At 42.0% G+C, this 14591-nt stretch overlaps 1 protein-coding gene across 1 annotated transcript in view; it reads left to right on the forward strand.

Annotated features, from left to right (window-relative positions):
* MUC2 (mucin 2, oligomeric mucus/gel-forming) overlaps window positions 1-14591 on the forward strand; it is a 174643-nt gene that overhangs the window by 105792 nt on the left and 54260 nt on the right. Inside the window, exons 2-11 of the mRNA XM_074954816.1 lie at window positions 3508-3772; window positions 7261-7375; window positions 8017-8107; window positions 8789-8898; window positions 9280-9496; window positions 9928-10053; window positions 10882-10999; window positions 11334-11472; window positions 13159-13269; window positions 14397-14466. Coding sequence (XP_074810917.1) covers window positions 3508-3772; window positions 7261-7375; window positions 8017-8107; window positions 8789-8898; window positions 9280-9496; window positions 9928-10053; window positions 10882-10999; window positions 11334-11472; window positions 13159-13269; window positions 14397-14466 — 1362 coding nt within the window. The remainder of the gene's footprint in view (window positions 1-3507; window positions 3773-7260; window positions 7376-8016; window positions 8108-8788; window positions 8899-9279; window positions 9497-9927; window positions 10054-10881; window positions 11000-11333; window positions 11473-13158; window positions 13270-14396; window positions 14467-14591) is intronic.

A 14591-nucleotide genomic window follows, 5' to 3' on the forward strand; every position in this document is an offset into this window, starting at 1 on the left:
GTTGAGAGAGAGAGAGAGAGAGAAGAAAGTTCACGTAGAAGGCAGTTATTTCCGTAGCAATGCTATGAACTAATTTCAGTTTTTGTAACTCTCACAAGAATCCCCCTTTTTTTTCTCTCCTGTGTCTGTACTGAGCAGAGCCTGCAGGATAGCCTTTTTCATGCTGCAGTCTTTTGAAACGGCTGGCCTGCGGGCTAGGGGAATAAGAGGGAGTGACAGATTATCAGTAAAGCAGTACGTAAGCAATTTATTTATGACAAAAATAAATGATGCAGGGGGCATTCTATGTGAAAACCTGCATTGCCTAGGTTTAATGCTGATGGGTGTGGACTACAACTTCTTCCTTCTTTACTTAAAGCCTGAAATAGTGGTGTTTGCTTTGTGAGATCTTCCATAAACTTTTGGTGGACTTTGTAGCACTGCAGAGCTGTTTTGTGGACCTTGCCTCTGGTATGGAGTACCTGAAGTTGCGTGAGATAACCCCCATAGATTTTCAATACTTTTCAATACAATATACTTTATGGGCTAGATCTTCAGTAGGTGTATTTCAGTAATTTATACCATCTGAGGATCTAGCGCTGTATGAATCCCAGAACTGAAATCCCAACAGTTATTTGCACTGTAATTTTGCAACAGATAACATATAATAATAACACTTAGCCCATACGTAGGGCCCTACCAAATTCAGTGTTATGAAAAACACATCATGGACCATGAAATCTGTTCTCCCCCCTGTGAAATCTGGTATTTTGTGTGCTTTTACCGTATATTATACAGATTTCATGGAGGAAACCAACATATCTCAAATTGGGGGCCTGACCAAAAAGGGAGCTGCAGGGGGCTTGGTATTGCCACCCTTACTTCTGCGCAGCCTTTAGAGCTGGGTGGCTGGAGAGCGGCAGATGTTGGTTGGGCACCCAGCTCTGAAGGCAGAGCCCTGCCAGTAGCAGTGCAGAGGTAAGGGTGGCAACACCATTCCATGCCACCGTTGCTTCTGTGCTGCTGCCTTCAGAGCTGGGCGGCTGGAGAGTGGTGGTTGCTGACTGAGGGCTCAGCTCTGCAGGCAGCAGCCCAGAAGTAAGGGTGACATACCGTACCATACCAGGCCGTCCTTACTTCTGTGCTGCTGCTGGCGGTGGCGCTGCCTGCAGAGCTGGGCTCCCGGCCAGCAGCCGCCGCTCTCCAGCTGCCCAGCTCTGAAGGCCGTGCCGCCGCCAGCAGGAGTGCAGAAGTAAGGGTAACAGTACTGCAACTCCCTGTATAATAACCTTGCAACTCCCCCCACAACTCCTTTTTGGGTCAGGACCCCTACAATTACAACACCATACATTTCAGATTTTAATAGCTGGAATCATGAAATGTGTGATTTTTAAAATCCTATGAATGTAAAATTGACCAAAATGGACTGTGGATTTGGTCGGGCCCTACCCATAAGTGCCAATTTCATCTTCAAGGTTCTTTACAAACATTATTTAATCTGTACATAAATACCTCTGAGCAATAATGCAAAATTAAAAACTCTTGGTTTCAAAGCAGACACTTGAGGATATCCCAGGTTAAGCTTCATTTCAGGGATTCCCTTGTTGTTCAACTGCCCCCAAAATGTTCGCTCTCTGTTGCCAAGAGTTACTGTGGGTTGAGCTTATATGGGCTAAAAATATAAAAAGACAATAAAATTCCAGTTGCATGATAACTGAATCAATATTGTCCTGCATCCTGTATGCCGGATTCCCAATTTTACTATGACAAACAACTATGTCTGTTTACTTTCTTATCTCAGTAAATGTTACACCCATTTTGTTTCCTCCTGCTCCTCCTTCTCACTTTACATGTCTTCCCCTGTGATGGCATTAAGTGTACCAAAGGGCCTTATATAAAGAGAGGTTTTCTGAAGACGTTCTCCGTGCAAGCAGCTTAGCCACCATGGGGCTAAGACTTGCCAGCCTTTTTGCACTGTGGCTGGCTCTTTCCTGTGCGAACGAAATTAAAAAAGGTAAGAGCTAGAAATGGGATGGTGAGGAATTTCCCACTAGAAAAGGGTGGAAAGATTTAACTAGTGTAGTTAAGAAAAAGCTAAACACGCGATGAAATAATTAAAGGGAATATTATGGTATCAAATATCCTCCCTTCATTTTTAACATTCAAATGCTGAGACCAAATGTATGAATTGAAATAGATGCGACTTCTTTTGGTGGAAGATTCTATAGTTTTCTTTCTAAGCTCTGTGGCTGGCTGAATCCATTATGTTGATCTCTAGCTTGATGTATGTGATGAAGTAACAATTGCCTAGCATGAAGATTTGTAGGAGTTTGGCAGGTACCGAGCAATAGCAACTGAGAAAGGGGATGAGTGTCATAAGGAAAACTCTGCATTTGGGCTATTCAGAAATAGCAGTATATGCTTTCTTGTCCAAAAGATGTATATATTGTTAACACTTGGACTAGCTCATTTTTAACCCATTACTTCAGCAATCCTAGTCCATGATCTCTTAATCTACCTTTCTAAAAGAATGAGTCTCCGACTTAATTTGCTTGAGGTGTTAGGATGAATATGTATTATTGAAAAATAGCAAATATTTTGGTACAGCTGGGTGATGCTTTCCTGTGCAGGTGATCAGGGGGTTGGATCCTGGGAATGGTCCCTTCTTGAATATGCTATGGCTAGGAGAGCACCTGATGTTAGTAATTGGGAAGAAGGGAACACATTGCATTGCTTTCCAATCCCACTCTTTAGTGGATGCAAGAATCAGCGTTGATGGGCTTTGGAAGGATGGATGTGAACCTGTCCTTAAACGAAGAGGGGGATGCTGCAACACAAGGATTTGTTTGGATGGAGTAGAAAGTAGAGAAATTAGGAGATCTAAAGGATCCCTGCACTTCTCCCAAAGCAAACAATATCTATATGTAACCCACACACCTCTTGGGTGTAGTGTTCTGTCCCATCTAGTGGCACCGAGACCACTTAAAGAGAGAGAGATTGAATCTGCTCTACAGTCTTAGCTAATGCCCAGTTGGCTTTTAGCTCATGCGGTAGAGGCTCATGCACTATGCTCCAGACACCCCGGGTTTGATCCCGCCCACCGACAACCAGGGTCTGTCGGTGTTACATATAGATCTCTGGAGAAATTGAGCCTCAAAGTAGACCCATGAACTGAAAATGTGATGCTCTGCTGTGTGTATTACATACAGCATATCTTGATGCCTTTAAATATGAATTGTTCAAGGGGACCTATGGTTTTGTTCACTCAATTTAAAAAAAAGTTAACCTAGTGTTTATGAGTGTGAGGTGTGCTGATGCTTGCTTGGCTGCTTCCCTTACCACACATAGCTCTGACAATGAACCTCAAACCTAATCTACAACAATCCCTGCAATTCCAGTTTTGAGAATGGTTTGTAGGTTGTGCTAAATTTGTGTCAGTTACTGTTGTGGACAAATGGTGGTGATTATTATCAATGGGTGCTAGCTACTTTATTTCACTTTCTTCATCCCTTCTCCATCACTTAACAGGCAGAACCCAAAACCATGGCCACTATGTCTGCAGTACCTGGGGGAACAATCATTTCAAAACTTTCGATGGAGACTTCTACCAGTTCCCTGGCCTCTGTGATTACAACTTTGCTTCTGACTGCCGAGAGTCTTACCAGGAGTTCTCAGTCCATGTCCAGCGTGCTGTGAATGAAAATGGACACCCTGAAATGCAATATGTCCTGATCACCATAAAGGATGTTGCAATCTACCTCACCCAAAATACGGTTGTGGTGGATCAGGAAATGTGAGTTCTAGTATTATAATTCTTGAAAGAATGTCCAGTAAGATGCTTCCATAGACAAACAGAACTGTACAATATGTAGCATTAAGATATCTATTGTGAGCCTTTAAGCAGGCAAAAGAAATTCTGGGGGAGGAACACAATATTGCTTATAGACCCACTGAAGCGAATGAGACACTTACTAGGTAAGGTACTGGCATGGAGTAAGGGTGCCAGAACCTGTATCAGGTTTAACAGATTTTAACATGATCAAATAAATATGTACCCCTCTGTTGTCATTGCTGCCTCTAACTAGAGCCCAGGTTTTATTAAAAACTTTGGTGGATTACTAAAAACTGTCAAACCCACTCCAGTGAATGCCTACTAAGGAATAGAAAATAACGTTCTATTTTCCAGGCAGTAAGCCAGAATATATTCAGAAATATCATGAAGTTTTTTGACATATATTACTGCCAAAAATGAGAGATTGCTTAGTTGTGCACCAAAGTGTTAAAAAGAAATTCACAAGCAGCTTTTTAGGGGTCCTTTAAAGATTGCTTTCCTATGCACTTAACCTATTCTTCTCCTATGTATTGTTCATAAAACAATAAAACCCTAATAAAAGAAGACTTGTGGAACAGGTTTTCACTGTATATAGGATCCAGTGTTCTATAGACTTTCATACTCTTTAAACCATACCCGTGGCACATGTCCCAGTGGCATATAAAATACCACTACATGCCAATGCAATGAAAGCTATAGAATTTTTAAAGTGCCTGGGGAGGACCCAATCCATTGACTACCAACACAAAATTAATACTGGATATTGTGGTAGTCAGATAGCTCTTCAGATGCTGATTTGGTGACATCTGTTTTTCAAGTTATATCATAATATTGAATGATTTGGGGATCATGCTCTGCCTAGGGGAGATGGGCTGGGTCTGAGTTCAGCACTCAGACTTAGTCCTCCACCACTGGTAGTACTTCTGCAGCTTTGAAGGGGTCCTGAGATATCAATCAGCAGAGGGCAGGAAAGAGTGAGTCTCTAAGGGCTGGTCTACACCACACAGTTAGGTCGACATAAGGCAGCTTCTGTCAACCTAATTATGTCAGTGTCTGCACTACAGTGAGAAGCCCTGGCAGCTTCGGACCCTGCTCCCAGCTGGGAGCCACAGCAAGAAGCCCTGGTGCCCTCCCCCCTGCCACTGGGAGCGGGGCAGCCTTGTCAATTTCAAATTGACAAGGCTGCCCGGCTCCTGGCAGGGAGCAGGTTGGGGGTGCCAAGGGTGGGGGTGGGCGGGGAGCGGGGCAGGCAACTGGACTCCGTTCCCCGAGGGCAAGAAGCCCTAGGCAGCTTCCCCCAGCTCCCAGCGGGGAAGGGGGAAGGAAGAGGAGGCAGTTCACCGGGAACCCGGGAGTTTGTGGGGCAGCCAGGGTCCCAGCAGGGAGCTCCCAGCAGAGCTGAGAGGGCTCTCCTGGTAGAGCACTCCTGGTGAGGACCTGCACCACTGACCCAAGGAGGGTAATATGAACATGCACCACTGCAGTAATTACTAGTTTATATTACATTTCTAGTGTCGACATACCCTAAGACTTTCTAGTTCTTCTGTGGATCGCCACAGAATTTTGGGCTCCATAGAGCAGATAAAGATTTTTGAAATGCCACTTCTATGCATCTCAGTGGCATAGCTGATACTCACAGGCAAGCCAAACACCATCCCATAGCTGGTACTCATAGCCATCCTAGTAAGTGTGGGTCCCCATTGCAAACTCCAGTACCTGCATATAGTTGCATGTTCCACAGAGGCAATCTTCAGAATTAGATTTTTACTACTTTATAGGTACCCTGTATAAGGTAAGAAAAGAAACGATTATAAAATCAAAGAATGAAAGAAATAAAATGTACAAAGGTGGAAATTAGAAGAAAGAACAGTTATTTATGTCAAGGCTTGGTGCTACGGTGTTGGTTCCATAAATGCTACAAAACTCCTCTGTTCTGATTCCCTAGCTTAGAGTCAGCATTAGAAAAAGCTTCATCCCAGAAGATTCCATGCTCTCAAGTAGATGCCTAGTGTTTTTCAATTCTCTTTAAAAAATGTTCATGTTCCAATGTTCATGATGTGACCTGTAGCTTGTGGTAGGAATGTCAGTTTCTATTTGGTGTCTAGACCCTAGCTAAAGTGATTGCATGCATTAGAAATGTGCAAGATGAGTAGTTACAAAAGCTCTGGCACCAAGAAATTAAGACTTAAAATACCCTTGTGAAAGGCTAGGAAAGAAATTGTGAGAGGGGATGTATGCATGGGCACACACCATTAAACTAGCAATAGCATTTGCTCTGAGAACTGTTTAGAGAAGGAAATAGCTATTCATTGGTTTGGCTGGATTCCAATGTAACTAATTCTGTTTGGTCAAGTATTGAGCTATTTAGGTTTTACTGTAAGAAGCTGTTTGCGTGAATGCTTTTATCACAGAACCAAGTTCTGCATTGTGGCTTGTGTACAAAGTGAGCATAAGGGAGTCATGCAACAGCGGGGTGGATATTCAGTGGATCAACTTCTTATCAGTCAACAGCATCTTTGCTCAATCCTCTTTGAGATACTCAGGTCAAATTAATGCCCTCTGCTGATTCTATTAATGATTCATCTCTTATTATTAGATTATTGAATTTTGATGCTTTTAAGAAGCTCTTTTCTCCCCACATTTTTCTCCCACCTATGTTAACCATCAGGCCCCATGTCTGCATTGTCCCCATCCCAAATCATGAAGCCATTCTCTCAAAAAATAAAGGTTATTTAAAGGGGATATCCAGTCTCCTGAAACAGTGTATGATTTTTGGAAAATGAAAGACACTATTCAGTTTCTTGTGCCTATTTGCTATGTGAACCTCAATCATGGCTGAGCAGTGAATATTTTCTCTCCCAGGTTCAGATCCTTTGTTTTTTGCCTTTACTGACTGAATCACATTTCTTCACTGGCATTTTGTCTTCTTTCCTAGCCTGAGATAGAGAATCTATCCCTTTAAGGAGCCCGTGGTGCTGAGATTGCCTTGCCTTGTCATGATAAATTCCAGATGGCACCAAAATGTCAAGTCTGAAATTTTATATGTGATGGCCACAGGAGATAATTGTTATCTAATGAAGTCTGTGCAAGCGTCAGGCAGTGAAGTTTTCAAAACTGCCTTGAAATAGGAAGAATCTGAACTGGATTTCTGTGACCAACTGGAATAAATGCTGATTAGAGCAATTTAAACCGGGTCAAAAAAAATATAACTTACCTCAGCAAGTATCTAAGAGGAAGGGGATTTAATTCCCCTCTAAACAGAGTCCGTCCTGTACAACAGAGAACAGCTGTGTGGGACTCAGAGATGAAGGCCAGAAAAGTGTAATCTGCAGAGCCTGGTTCTTCCATGCACTTTGATGTTCCTCTTGCGGCACCTAAGACATTCAGTTTACTGCTTTTTGTTTTCTACATTAGATCTAATAACAAATCTCCGACTGTCTTCTTCTCAGTGTAACAACACCATACTATAGTTCTGGTTTGCTGATTGAGAACAATGAAGTCTACACTAAAGTCTATGCAAGAGCAGGCCTTGTTCTAATGTGGAACCGTGAAGATTCACTGATGGTATGTATGATGCTAAACTTTACTTTTGCTACTATTCGGTTTTAACAAATTAGGATAGGTTGAACAGAGTCATTGCGTTAAGCAGCCTCTTCCAAGTGAGAATGGAGATAGTTTATTCTGAGGTGAGAAGGTTCCTTTGTCCATTATGTGACTGGAGTTGGGTATAGAAATGAACATTTCTTCACTCTCAAGAGAAGATGAGATGGGAATGAGAAACAGCTAATATTTTGGTTAAAAAATCCTAACAAATTCTGATCTGCAATCCATTTGTTTGTCCCTTGGATAGCTGTGCTCTGTTATTCAGCTTCCCAGCAAGGAATAAATTCACCCCTTAAGGGGAAAAGTTTTTTATTTAAAGCACATTTTCTTCCTAAGCTTTGACATAATGTTGACAAGAGGCACCATCACTGTATAGTAACGTCTCACATTCTTCCATGCTATGTTTTTATTTTCCCCTGGTAATTGTTTGCATTGGATGGTGCTACTATTATGTTAGATGTACTGAAACCTAATTTACAATGGAGAGGCATTCACTATCTCTCCTCTATTAACTTCCCCTCCTAGTGAATTTATTCTTGTTGGGAATGTTTTTTTTTAGTGCTACAGCTGATTTTCTTTCTGGTTTTGTTTTCTTTATTTAGTTGGAGCTGGATGCCAAGTTTAACAACAATACATGTGGTCTTTGTGGGGATTACAATGGACAGCAGCTCTACAATGAATTTCTCTCTAACGGTAAGTGGTCTGATAGTCTATAGAGATACCATATAAGGCAGGCTTATAGATATTGTATGTGGAAGCATCAAAGAGGGCAAAAGTAGAATTTACAGTACAGGAACTTAAATTCCATCTGAGATTTTCCAGGGATTGCTACGAGATACAGAGATAAATTATTAACGGTGTACTATATTCCACGTGAATCAGCTGATTCTGTGGCGTCTCTGTTGGTGTAGGCCAGTGGTTCTCAAACTTTTGTACAGGTGACCCCTTTCACATAGCCAGCCTCTGAGTGCGACCCCCTTTGTAAACTAAAACCACTTTTTAATATATTTATCACCATTAAATGAGGTCCCCTCCAACCCTGATATTCTATTAGGGTTGGAAGCAATTTGCTGGCGGCAAAGTGGGGTTTGGGGTGGAGGCTGACAGCTCGTGACCCCCCCCATAATAACCTCGTGACCCCCAGAGGGGTCCCGACCCCCATTTGAGAACTTCTGGTGTAGACTTTCTCACTTGTTGGAATATTAGTGGGCTTTTCATGTCCGTCTGAAATGGATTTTCTTAATAGTATTAAAATAGTCAGTACAGTGCCTGATATATAATAAACAGTTTGCTTGATCACTAGAGTGCCAGGAATCAGATGCGTATTGTTAAGTTTGCTGTGTTTATCAAGACTTTTTTACATCTTCCTCACAGACATGAAATTCAATCCCATCACATTTGGAAATATGCAAAAGATAAACAAACCCAACACAGTATGTGAAGACCCTGATGAAACACAGACTGTCTCAACCTGTAATCAGCATGTGAGTAATCATAGTGGTCAACTTCACTTAGCTGGCAGGTGGAGACATTCCTTGCAGTATGGGGAGACCACTGAGTGTGGAGATGGGTAAGAGCCTGAATTTTCCAAGGCACATACAGTGTCCCTAACTAACTGCAAAGACATTAACATTGTTATGCCTTCTAAAAGGAGGAGTAGAACTGATGAAAGATCTTAGTTGCATGTGTGCTGTTTCTGACACAGAATTATCCAGAGATAACCTAAGACTTGGACCCATCCCTCTTTTGCAACCATTAGTGATGTCCAGAAGCAAAGCACCATTTTAGCACAAAGGATCCTCTCTAGAAACTCAGGTGCCAGGGATGCCTTTTAAACTTTTCTTTCCCCCCCCTCACTTCCTTAGCGTGATGAGTGTCTGAATCTGCTGACTTCTTCAGTATTCGCTGACTGTGAGTTCCGTCTGAACCTGGAGATGTATGTTCAAGCCTGTATGCAGGATAAGTGTGCCTGCCAGGGAGCCGAGGATTCCTTCTGCCTCTGTAGCACCATCTCTGAGTACTCTCGCCAATGTTCCCATGCTGGTGGCCGGCCTGGAAGCTGGAGGACAGAAGAATTTTGCCGTAAGCATCTTCCCAAACTTGGCAGAGCAATCAGTTCATCCTGGGTGAAATATTTAAAACTGTTCATCTTGTATATTTCCTGTTTCCCCCTCCCTTGCCTTTGTTATTAAGGACATTTATTGGAAGGAGAAATTATGTTCCAATGGAAAGCCATATGGTTTGATCCTGCTCCCAGTGAAAGTAATGTGATTTTTTGCCATTAGTTACAGTGGAAGCATGATTAGGATCACTGTCTTCTGTTCAAGAAACAAGAAAAGAATGTAGAGAAGAAAAAAAGCAGTTCAGAAATCAAACACATTAAATACATTTGGCCAAATTGCAGCCAACTGAGTCAATTCCACTGATTTCATTGGATCCAATATATGTTCTTTGGTTTCTGTGGAACGCAGAGTTTATATTCATGTCACTGATCTTTTCTTTCATTATTTTAGCTAAGACATGCCCTGGAAACATGATCTACCAGGAAAGCAGCTCACCATGCATTAGCACTTGTTCCCATTTGGAGATCAGCAGCCTTTGTGAGGAACACTTCATGGATGGCTGCTTCTGCCCTGAAGGTAGGTGTCTCTCTCAGTCCTATATGAGACAACAGGTTTGGATTCAAGTCTCTTTATATACTCCAGAATGTATCTGAAAAAGGCTGTATTATCTATACTTTACCTTCACTAAAAAAAGCCAGCAAGAAATTCAGGATTGAAATATTCAGTATAAAGCAAGTTATATTTTAGAAATGAATACGTTTTACCAGTGGAGTAAATTTGTTCCTGTAAATTAATAAAATTCTAGCATGTTTACAAAAGTCATGCATTAGCTTGGCTTTATTTAACTCACACTAACCCAGTTAGGCTCTTTATTTCTGTCTGTGGCTAGGCCACATGGTTTATGAGACTGTTACCGCCTCTGAACTGAGAGTTGGTCCTTTGGGTTAAGCAGTAGCCATGCATGTTTTTAGATGCAGAGTTTCTGGATTCAGATTCTGTAGGTAACCCAGAGAAGGGGCATAATTACATATATATTATCTACATGGAGATATTATTAATAATATGTGACAATGAGCTCAAATGTAATATTCAAGACCCTGTTGCCAACCTTGGAAAATACCTTCACAGTGATAGCACAACAACAATAGTTTAGGTGAATTTTAAATCCAACCATTTAGAATGTGCAGATTTAAGTTGAGGGCTTTAGCCACATAACTTCCTTTAAAATATTAAATTAAACATTAAAAACAATGGAAGCTCTGTGGCCTAATCCCCTTTTGATAGCCTCAATTACCATTAATTTTGGGTCTGGTTGAGAGTGTGTCTGCTCCAAGAGTTTCTCCTCGGTTGGTTGGTGCAGGTATTTTGACATGAATTATGAGAGCCTATGGTTGTGTTTTGTAGGAACTGTGTATGATGACATCAATGGGAAAGGCTGTGTGTCTGTTAACCAATGTCACTGCAAACAGCATGGATCTCTGTATTCACCTGGGCAAAATATCACCAATGAATGTGAAGAATGGTAAGGATTGCAATTGACTCTACACTGCTCTCACAATGACTGTGCACGGGTCTGTCAGTAGAGTTGCTACCTATTTGTATATGTTCTGCTGCAAAAGTCCTGGTGCCTTTACATATGTTGCAATGTCAAGATGCTATAGTGAGCCAATTTTATGGCATCTTGAGTTTGTAATATGTGGAAGAGGAGAGTTTTAAATAAGCAGCCAGTGACAAATTTTCAAAGCACCTAGGGGTACTTTGTCCCAACGGTGCTCTGTATACAGATGTTTTTCAGTGCTTTCCGTCCCTCTGACACCTAACCCCATTTTTGATTCCTTATTTATTTGTGTTTCTAGCACCTGTGATTCAGGCAGGTGGGTGTGCAAGCAGTTATCCTGTCCAGGCTCATGCTTAGTGGAAGGAGGTGCTCACATCACCACCTTTGACGGGAAGAAATACACCTTCCACGGAGACTGTTACTATGTGCTGTCCAAGGTATCGTGTATTAAAGATCTCTTCTCTCAGATAGCAAATATAGATGCATCTGCCTTCTGGTTTAGTGGCTGTAGATCACTGTTTCATTATACTTTTTGAGCATGGGAAGGAGGACACTGTAGAGTCTATGCCAGAGAATTCAAAGTGAGTCATGATCCCCAGTGTCCACTGATGTGGTAGTGAGGGTTTGTGCTCACCTGCTAGACTCTGACTGCCTTAGTCGTTTCCAATTTCATGATGATTATGGAACAGTTTTATGCTACCCAACCCAGTCTCACTTATAAGAGTCCAGAGGAGCACACTGGTGCTAGTGAACAGATGGCTGGACCTGCAACTTGAAGGACTCAGCTCTGCCTAATAGATCTGAAATGAGGATTGGAAGTGTCCTACCTAATCTGTAATATACCTATGCTTGTGTTCGGGTGATATTGAGTCAATCGAAGGGGTGGGAGAGAGCACAGCGAGTTATGTCATCCCTTTGTCCCTGAAGTGCCTGGTCCCCATTGCTCCAGAGAACAAGGATCTGACTTTAGCAACACTTGAATGCTTGCCACTGGAGCGTTGAAAGGAAGTCCTAGTTCCGGTGGTAGCGCTAGAAAGAAAGTTCTCAAAAGCAAAGCTCTACAGTGTTTGTTAGTTTAACAGATGATTTCAGTCCTCTGTGACAGAAATCAGCTCAGGATACGAAAGGGCTTCCTGTGTGTCATAGACTCGCTGTCCCAGAGTGCTCCTGTGTGGCATGAAACAGCATTTCGGCAACTCCACCTAGCTCTCTTCCTTGGGACGTTAGTGGTCTGGTCTGGTGATGACTTGGCCTTCCAGACAGGTCACACTATAGTTCCATCCCTTCTGAAGTATGAATGTCCCAAACAATGTCTGACAAAATAATGGTAGCAAATATAATGCCTTCCACCTCACCTGGGCTCTTCTTCAGTCTCACTTTACTTCCAGAGCAGAAGGTCTCAGGCCTTCTCCCTGGAATCCCCCAGTAAAACCCTAAAAACAGACAAAACACAAACTAAGCAACTTCTACCTGTCTCAGACTTTAGTCTATCTTAGGTTTCCCCGAGTTCTCCGCTCTCCTGTGGAACTGTTATCCACATGGCGGTCTCTTTGGAGTCCTGCTCCTTTTTCAAGGCTCACCCTAGTAGTTAATTGCATGGTTGTAGCCTTCACCTGGTTCTCTCTCTGCGTGGATCCCACCTGGCCCTTCCCACAGAGATGGAAGTCCAGATCATCTCTCTCCTTCTTCCAGCTACACTGAACTCCTTCCTTTTAACCTGGCCCTCGACCAAATGGTGCCCCAGGCGAGGAGCGTCTTTGGCGGCCCCCCCTCCATTTGTTAAACTTTTGAATACCTTACTTTTTATTGCATTTGTAGCCCATTTCATGATTTTGATTCACAATTTGTATGCATGATTTATCCATGTCATATAAGACAATAAATTTGCATGCTAGGATCTGTACAACAAAAACAGCACTCCAAGCCTGGAACCCCAGGCAGTCACCCAGGTAGCCTGCCCCTAAATCCAGCCCTGTTCATCCCTGAGCCTGACACATACTCCAGGTGTAATAATGTGGGGGTAATAGAGCGCTCAGGCTCCAGTTAACCCCTTCTCAGCCAGTGTGGGGTTTATACAACCCATCATACTGTACTAATTTATGTTTTTTCCACTTTGACTGCAGAAAAGTATAAATGACACTCACGCCCTCCTGGCAGAGCTGTCTCCCTGTGGCTCCACAGACAAACAGACCTGTTTGAAGACTGTTGTGCTGTTAATAGACCACAAGAAAAATGTAAGTGATGTGTGGGGATCTGCTGGATGAATGGATTCTGTCTATGTATTCCCTGATTCCTCTTTCCCTACTTACTTTTGATAATCTTTTTCTGGGGATCCTGAGTAAGGATGGTTGAATACAGAAAAAATAAAAACCAGTCCAAATGTTTGTACAAATCAGACCAGCACTGTACAGTCTGAAGAAGTTCAGAGTTAAAAGTTTTTGCTTGACTTTTTCTTCCTTCTTTCTTTCTTTTCGCTCTTTCTGGTTCTGCCCAGTGCTGGAAGTATTGTGAGTCTGCTTTCTTGGCATTTCCAGTTTGATTGGAAATAAGAAGTCCTTGATATTTTATTTTGTTGAGATTTAAGTCCAATTTTGCAGACCTAAGATGTTCTGGTTAGGAGTCAAACTCTTGAATACTCATCAAGCCAAGCTTCTCAACTGTTTGAATTTCACTCTTGTTTAATAGTGAGGGGGGAAATTGGAAGTTCTCACTCTTATTCAATCTGTCTAATCTATTTTTTTCTGTACTGTCTCTCTAATTTATCTCTCATGTTCCCATCATCATAATATCTAGACCTCTGTGAGTTTTTTCTCCTCCTTTCCTGCCATATAGTTCTGGTCTTCTTGGCTCTGGACAGTAACATTTGTGAAACTAGTTATGTTCCCAAAAATACATACTAAAATTTGTATTAAGAATTTCCTGAAGCACTTCCTTATGATTCTATCAATGCCGTACAATTATGTAAGAAATAACACATGGCAAGGTGTGTGCGTATAGCAAATCACTACACACACTGTTGTCAAGCGCCAAATGCTTTCAACCACCTGGCAAAATTGGTATCCAGAATAAGTGACTTTCTTGGAGCGTTTTTTCTCTAGTACAAACTGTTCTAGTATACATTAAAAAGTTGTCTAACAAGCCCAAAGCTTTGTACATGTACTGGATGCTAGGGCAGACAGAATCTTCATTAGCTAATTAGATTGCTCCTTTTTAAAACTGTGATTAGAATATTGAGTCCGTCTGCACAAAGTAGCGTGATCCCTTCTTGTCTCCCCAGTTTTAAGGTTAATGTTTGTGGTCTGTTTCCCTCTGTATACATGAAGTTGCAGTAATTTAAACATGTTTTTTTGCTTGCACACAGATCTTGGTTTTCAGATCAGATGGCACTGTGCTGCTGAATGAACTGGAAGTGCACTTGCCCCATGTGACAGGTAAGAAATGTGACCATCTCTCCAATGCACATCTGATGTTAAGGGAAAAGCAAGCTCTTTATCTGTTAGAGCCTTTGATGAAAGAAAGGCAGAGAGGCATTTCCTGAATGTTTGTGCTGGAATGA

The sequence above is a fragment of the Natator depressus genome, chromosome 6 (genome assembly GCF_965152275.1).
Source record: "Natator depressus isolate rNatDep1 chromosome 6, rNatDep2.hap1, whole genome shotgun sequence".
In the NCBI taxonomy this organism is placed as follows: domain Eukaryota; kingdom Metazoa; phylum Chordata; order Testudines; family Cheloniidae; genus Natator; species Natator depressus.